The sequence below is a fragment of the Ornithodoros turicata genome, chromosome 1 (assembly GCF_037126465.1).
Source record: "Ornithodoros turicata isolate Travis chromosome 1, ASM3712646v1, whole genome shotgun sequence".
NCBI lineage: Eukaryota > Metazoa > Arthropoda > Arachnida > Ixodida > Argasidae > Ornithodoros > Ornithodoros turicata.
Window position 1 is genome coordinate 27,657,884 of NC_088201.1, and position 7,998 is coordinate 27,665,881.

The window sequence follows — 7,998 nt, forward strand, 5'->3', positions numbered from 1 at the left end:
GAAACTGCAAACATCGAACTTAGACATAACGCTAAGAAAAAAAGGGTGTGAAAAGGTGGTAACTTCTATAGTTACCACCTAGGTCAACATAGCGTCTGATAAAGGGTGTAAAATGGTGGTAAAATCAATTATCATATATCAAAATTGCTACAAAAAGGCGTATATGCCCCCTCGCTCACCGAATCAGAAGCGGTAACCCTATCATTCACATAGGTAGCAGGTAAACTTTGCAGCCTTTTAGGCACAACATATGCGACAACTATTACCCCCTAAAAGGTGTAACTGCTCCATCCTTTTTCCTAAGAGTGTGGACATAACAATGCAAACACCGAACTTGGACTAACTTAATAATCAGCTAACCAATGTGTTGTTCCGTCGTGTCAGCCCTGCTAAGCACGGCCGCTAAAATGCAGCTTTTGTTCGCTAAAACGACCTGGACAGACATCGAAAACCCGTGAATTTGAGCAGTTAAATGATGTCGTGTTATCAAACATTGCATATCATCTTACGAAGCAATCGAGCATTTTCCTTTTCCTTGTTTCGAGAACGTGAATTTAGAGATCGGGGATTTCGCAACCGGGAATATCGAGGGCCTCCCCCTCTCGTGGCTCGAGCTGTGCTGCCGGTGTTGCTTCGTTACAATAAGTATATACTGATTATTTCGGTCGCAATGGACGGAAACAAAATATGCAACCAATAAAGCAATATAGCAGTTGGTAATATTTCCCCGAGTTTTGAGAATGAATGCCGAAACAAAACATAGGGGCCACAGGTCCAGCAATAATCTCTCGAATTTGTATTATATACGTGTATGATATCTCCTCCATGATGTGAAAAGCCTGAGTCTGGGCAACAACTAGAAGGACAGGACAAACACACGACTCGTATACACTCTCTGAACGTTGTTCAATATTATTCTCAGCCGACCAGGTATCTAGAGCTCGGTACGCTAGTTATCGATTCCTTCTCATTTAGTGAATAGTTTCACTTAAACGGTTCGCGAACGGTTTTGCCGCTGCCCAATCAGAGGATTCTATTCTCAGTCAGTCCCTCTTCTCATTGGCCCTCCGCGATACGGTTCGCAAACCGTTTGAGCGAAAACGATTCACTAAAACTACATACTTGTTCGCGTCTCGAGTCTTTCGCGATATACCTAACATCGAAGGTGCCTTTCGAATACACACAACCACGGCTCAGTCACAGACGGCAAGATGCCACAAGTGAGCAAAAAAACTGCTTTTCTGTCAGTCTTCTTTTAGCGCTCCGATAAGGCTGCAAGGTTGCTCGCTCATCACATGGACGGGAGAAGCTCCGCGTATGTTATCTCGGACACACGATTATCTGTTATCACATTCGTGATAGAAGAGTCCAGGGTTCTGTGGAGTCTGCCAGTCAGTCGACGCGTAATCCGCCCCCCTACTCCGTGGTCGAAGGGGCCAAATGCGCTTTCTTCCCAAGCCTTCAGTGTAGATACTCCATATTCATTTTTCGACAGTTTTGGTTCCGCAAAAGCTGGTAAGTGAGCAGCTGCTGTTTGATATTAAGCTAACGCGTGCCTTCGTGTCCGGTTATTCATTGTCCGACGAGTTCCTGGTGTACCTCTGTACTCCTTCCTACACTAATAATAATATAATAATTCGGGGCTTTCGCAGTTGTCTCGCGACGTAAAGCCGGATTACTATTAATTCGGGGCTTTACGTCACGAGACAACGGTGATCATGAGCGACGCCACCGTGGTCGGGTCTGTGGATTCATTTTGCCCACCTGAGACAAACGGTACACCACATTTTAACGTCCTTCGCGGAAGACGGCGTGTCTGAGCGACTTGTACCCTTCCACCAGTTGTCACCGTCCTCGGCCGGGTTTGAACCTGCGATCTCGGGATCAACAGGCGGACACGCTACCAACTGAGCCACCGAGGCCGCGTTGCTTTCAAAATTAGTCGTAAAATTTCTCTTAGGGTAGGGGGCTACTTCTGAAACGTAAAGTCTTTCCTATACGAAGCTTGTTAGATCTGTAACGTTACCTGGACCTCCTTCGGAAGGGCGATATGGTTTAAGGGTGTGCAAAGTGATTGTTTAAGTTGGGAAATCTGCTCGCACTTAGTTTTCTACCGCCCGAAATACGTTTTGCCAGAAATTGTTATAGAAGGACCGCACTGTTTGTGCACGTGATATTTAGTATTTTCACACATCTGTGTCTATATATACGTGGCATGATTCGTAGCTAAAGCTGCAAGGACACGTGCTTTCGGCACGTGCTGCAGCCCTAAACTCCGTTATCAACTTATCATCCAGGTTGCGCACCGTCAAAACGGCAGCTAAGCTGCTGCTGCTGTAGGGTGCTAGCAGGATTTCTGTGCAAACGGGCACATGGCTGCCTATACGTAGTTATACCAGAATTATCTGGCATAATTATTATTGATCTGGCATATGGGACTGTAAGGCATAGAGTTAGTGCCTGTGCAAAGGGGGCTACCTCCATAGGTATAGTTCTCCTGCTCCGGGGAGGGAGACAATGCAATGAGTGCCTGCTTTTCGTTTTTAGGGCGAGGGCAGTGCTATTTTTGAAATGTCATGTGGGCAAGCATTGCGCTTGTCCCATCCTATATACAATAGACACACACACCATAATCTCCACTAGACTGTTTCAGTTGACCGATGAAGCCGATGAAGCGACCTGATGAAGTGATGTGTGCGACAAACTTTTTAGCAATTTCATGTCCGCACGAACTCGCTGCTTTTCCCCATAACGATATGAGGACGTTATCTTGAAAAAGAAAAGAACGAGAATAAGAAACACGGTCGGGAATTTTATAAAAACATAGGTTGCTTGGCGACAAACGTAGAGAGCAAGGTTAGGTTAAATTTAAAAAAAAAAGCCTAAAAGAAGACCAACTGGGAAGGCTGTGCGATATTTTTGTACTGCCCTGGTGTTGTATTGCTTCTGAGAAATGCACAGGAAATGGCGAGTCAACGCGGAATGGAGAAGGGTAACATAAATGAGCCCTAAGAGATAAAATAGCATAAATGTACACCCTAATTCCGTAATGAACAAAGCTTAGGCAATAAATTCGACACGCTTGCTCAGGCTTTTCTTTCATCGTGGAGAATCATCTTAGGGTCATGGAAGAACGGAGTAAACATTGTATTTCACGTGAAGACCGCAAGTTCATAAAGCCACACCATATGCGTTGGAACCGAGACGGGATGATTTCTCACTACTATAGTGTGACTTAAGTCGTAAAATGTCGAGGCCGCGAACACCAATGCGATTGATGAAGATGTCATGGAACGTTGGTTGGCGCGTTGGTGCGTTGGGGTACTCTGAACAGCGACACCAACGCCATATGTCACACAGTACTTATTTTTTCATTCTTCATGCGAGATATAGGACTAGGAGCCACCTAAATAATGTTGATATTCTATAATAATGGCGTTGAACCATCGCAGCAGTTGTGTCTCAGCTGCAGCCAGCGTTGGGGGTATCCTGTGCTGCTGTCAGTCACTAGCTCATTTGAGCTCGCTCATACTGCACATTACCTCACTGACCTCACTGGAACGGAGGTGAGAGTCAAGCAGCACCGCTAGGTAATTTTCATGGATAAATTACTCGTGCGCAAAGTGGGGTTGGCGAATACACGAGAACTCAAAAACGTGAACTCAAAATTTTAGAAAATCGCTCCATGGTATTTATTTATTTCAATATACCTCCAAAGGTCCCTTGAGGGACATTACATGAGGGTGTGGGTTCAGCAATAGTGTAATGCATCGCGAGTGTACATAACTTTTAGTACAGAAAAATAAAATAAAAAATACAAAGGCACGATGATGTGAGGTAATAAGGTATCATACAACGAACTTTATGCATGATGAATCAGCAATGTGGTACAGCATCAGCTACGATGAAAATTGATCATGTTATACCGGGTGTTTCAGTTAAATCCCCGGGCTAAATAATTCGCGAACCGGTGCACCAATCGAGTAACTTTCTATTTTACAAGTATCTGTCCAATACCGCCTCCAAGATGCGCACCGCGTGAATGAGCGGGAAGCGCTCATTATTTAAATAAAAATTCAAATGAGTTTCGTTAAAAAAAAGCTAACTTCTAAAGCAGGGCGCCGTCGGCATTAAAATGGGTACTACCCCTTCTGGGACCTTCAGTAGATACCTTTTAGAGAAAAATCTGCAACCGAAGCGGGTCATTTGTTGCAGTAATAAATTGGTTTCGGTTTACGTATTTCTGTCGCGGCTGGTCGCGGTGAAGCGCAAAAGGATGCTCTTCCACTCCCTTATCCACCAATGAATTACGTCCTTACACCAATGAATTACGTCCTTTTGCGCTTCACCGCGACCAGCCGAGACAAAAATACGTAAACCGAAACCATATTAATTACTGCAAGAAATGACCCGCTTCGGTGGCAGATTTTTCTCTAAAAGGTGTCCACTGAAGGTCCCAAAAGGGGTAGTACCCATTTTAATGCCGACAGCGCCCTGCTTTAGAAGTTAACTTTTTTCACGAAACTCATTTGAATTTTTATTTAAATAATGAGCGCCTCCCGCTCATTCACGCGGCGCGCATCTTGTCAGCGGTATTGGACAGATACTTCTAAAAAAGAAAGTTATTCGATTGGTGCACCGGTTCGCAAATTATTTAGCCCGGGGATTTAACTGAAACACCCAGTATATTTTAATGGGTACGTAAGTGGTCCTGGACGTGAGGATAACCCATACGAAGGTAACCGGATAGCAACTATGAGAACACAACAGATATGACATGATCAAATTCTTGAGTTTGTATTATGGTAGCGATGTTGCTTGGAAGGTCATTTCAATTCTAGCACGGTGCGGCAAAAAAAATGATTTTGAAAAAAAAACAAAAAACATTAGAATGGCATAAAAAGCGGTCGACTTTATTTGGGTGATCAAGGCGGGGAAAGATGGCAGTGGATCGCTGAATCGAACACTGTTGTGGGGGAATGTCATGTAAGAATTACGAAAGAGAGATATAGACGTGAGATAAGACGGCGCTGTTCTAAGGGCGACAGGTTAAGTTCGCGTTTCAAAGCAGTGACTGATGTATTAGGAGAAAAAATATTACAGATTAATCGTGCTGCTCTGTTTTGAACGGATTCGATGTTACTTATTAAATACCGTTGGTGAGGATCCCATATTGCTGATGCATATTCTAGTTTAGGACGAACTAATGTTAGGTACGTGAGTCGTTTTTAAGTTAGGTGGGACCGATTTAGGATTGCTTCGGATGAAGGCTACACTCTTAGAAATGAACTTCACCGCATAGCACGGTCCTAGTCAACCATGACGTCGAATGATATCGTTATCTGTTCTGATTTGTTGAAAACGGGAGGCGTACGCCTTTTTTGTGACAATTATGAACAGCGTAAGTGTCACAAAAAAGGCGTACGCCTCCTGTTTTCAACAAATCAGAGCAGATAACGATATCATTCGAGATGATGGTTGGTTAAAAGCGTGCTATGCGGTGAAGTTCGTTTTTAAGAGTGTAGGATGTGATTAGCATTTGAGATTATTTTATCAGTGTGGTTATTCCAAGTAAAATCTGCTGAAAGATGTAGGCAGAGATACTTGTAAGTACTAGAGGGCGTTATAAGTGTGTTGTTAAGGGTATACTGGAAGTGATGCGAGGTTTTACGGCGATGGAAACTTACAAGTGAGCATTTTAGATTTAGGGACATGTGCCAAGTGTCACACCAGGATTGGATTGAGGATAAATCGTTCTGTAGTGTTATTTCATCATCAGGGAACAAATTTTACGGTATAGCACACAGTCATCGGCGAAGAGGCGGATTTGAGAACGTATGTTATCGGGAAGCTCATTGATGTATGCGGAAAACAGAAGGGGGCCGAGTACAGATCCTTGGGGTATGCCGGAGCTAACGGGAGTGGACGATGTATGACCGTTGCAACTGACGAAGAGAAGGCGTTGCGAGAGAAAATTACGTAGCCAGTGAATTACATTGCTGTTAAGAAGAGTGTGTCGTGTGGTACCCTATCGAAAGCTTTGTAAAAATCAAGAAAAAGCGCATCGGTACGATATCCACTGTGATGTTATATCATGTATAAAGCATGCTAGTTGGGTTTCACAAGACAGATGCTTGCGACAGCCGTGCTGATAGGAAAAGAAGAAGCTGTTTCTCTCAAGGAAAGTTAACTATGTGTGAGTAAGGTATGTGCTCGAGGATCTTACCGGTCACCGAACTTGTGGATAGGAATGACCTTTGCTAGCTTCCAGTCTGCAGGCAGGGTCCCTTCGTTTAATGATTGAGTAACTATGCAGGCCAGAATGATGCTCGAGATGTTCTTTGTAGCAGAGTATATAAAAGCGCTTGTTCCATGCGTCCTGTCGTGTGGTTCGTCCGTGTCTTGGAGGCTCCTTTGTAACGATGAACATGTACCAGCAGCCCAACTCGCCGTGTTTACTTCTGAAGTGGTAAGGTATTTTTGCACAGTGGGCAACAATGTAAAGGAAGTCGCAAGAAATCAAACTACCGCGCCTGTTACGTGGCTAACTACGACAATGAACCACATATTCCCAGTATTCGTCACTAATATCCTACAGGCACACAATCGGCTTTACTCGACAGCGTCATCGTGTGGGGAACATGTATAGCAAGCCTAAGTTGTGATTTTTCTCTCAGGGGCGGAGTGGCACTGTGCCTGAGTCCTCAGGGACGCCGTAACGGAGAGGCCCTGGTGCGCTTCGAGAGTCAAGAACACAGAGACATGGCACTCAAGCGACACAAGCACCACATCGGACAGCGCTACATCGAGGTCTATCGCGCTACGGGGGAAGACTTCGTTAATGTGGCTGGAGGTAGGTCCGTATGACACTCTTGAGTACAGAAAATGAAGCGATGCTTTTCGCATTCGGCGTGTATACGAATGCCAGGAAAGTATCACGATAAAAGAAAAGCTGACTTTGCCAGGAGCCACGCAGCAGACTTATCTATGCACGGTGGTTATCAGCCGTCTCGTGGCTATGGCTCATCTGACTTTGTTGCCAGTTCTCACTGTTGAGTGGCGAGGCTTTTGGTAACCAAATTCACGACTCGCGCTTTCCTTTTGCAGGGAATAGCAACGAAGCGCAAGCTTTCTTGTCGAGGGGAGGTCAAGTGATAGTACGCATGCGAGGACTTCCTTATGATTGCACGGCTAAACAAGTGGTATGTATTTGCCAGTACGATTCATTCGTCCCGCTTTAGTTGTGGTACCGCACCCATACTCCCATAGACAGCTCTACAGAGGGCCGACAGTATATAGACCTGTTGCGCTGCTAAGTGGCGCTCCAAACCTTCCGTGTCAACGCCTCTGGCTGCGATTTCTTCGTGTTTCAGCCGTGTCCGAGCAGACGACAATTCACCTTGTTTCATTTTCTGTCGCCGGGTCTTCTTTTACGGGTTAGGTAAAGATGAAAAGATCGATTAAGGGAATTGAAGGGAACGTTCAAGCGTGCGCATAAAATGCGAGTTATTTTTAATGACTATAGACCGCCGTATTCCCGCTTCGCCCTTAGGGATCCCTTGAGCATGGCGCATTGAGCACCCAGTCGGCGCGGGCGCAGAAAGCGCTCGGTTTTAGGAATCTGAAGGTGTAGCGAGAATACGCCGGATAGTGTAAAAAGAAAAGTGGCGTGTCGCATAAGCCTGAAGGCATATTCAGGAGTTCAGCAAGGTATTGAGATATATATTAATAAAAGATGGGCTATAGACGTTTTCTTGGCTGGAAGAAAATTGTTTGTTGCTGTCCACGGTTCTTCGCTGCGTTTGGCCCTAACCTGTTAAACATGCCTGCAGTTGATTGATTGATACGTGCGCCAAATAGTTTCTCGTTGAATAAATTGTTCTCGTTGAAATCTCGTTGAAAAAGTACCGTAGAGTGGTGGACCCCTAGAATGGAAGCATTCGTGCCACGTGGTGCCACCCTATGATTCCGACCCTGAGGCATGGTTATTTTAAATCT

The 7,998-nt window shown here is 44.9% G+C and overlaps 2 protein-coding genes across 7 annotated transcripts in view; one reads left to right on the top strand and one right to left on the bottom strand.

Moving 5' to 3' along the window:
* The window catches only part of LOC135377754 (uncharacterized), a 60,627-nt gene extending 59,419 nt beyond the window's left edge, over positions 1-1,208 (bottom strand). The window contains exon 1 of one of the 2 annotated variants that reach the window (XM_064610406.1): positions 1,154-1,208. Coding sequence is in view for 1 of the 2 variants with exons in the window: in XM_064610405.1 (XP_064466475.1) it covers positions 1,123-1,160 (38 nt within the window). In the remaining variant the exon portion in view is untranslated. Of the gene's footprint in view, positions 1-1,122 lie in introns of both variants that reach the window. The other variant, XM_064610405.1, reaches the window with a different exon arrangement.
* LOC135377753 (RNA-binding protein fusilli-like) overlaps positions 1-7,998 on the top strand; it is an 87,313-nt gene that overhangs the window by 56,532 nt on the left and 22,783 nt on the right. For all 5 annotated transcript variants that reach the window (XM_064610404.1, XM_064610402.1, XM_064610400.1 and 2 more), the window contains exons 7-8: positions 6,678-6,853; positions 7,108-7,202. In XM_064610404.1, coding sequence (XP_064466474.1) covers positions 6,678-6,853; positions 7,108-7,202 — 271 coding nt within the window. The remainder of the gene's footprint in view (positions 1-6,677; positions 6,854-7,107; positions 7,203-7,998) is intronic.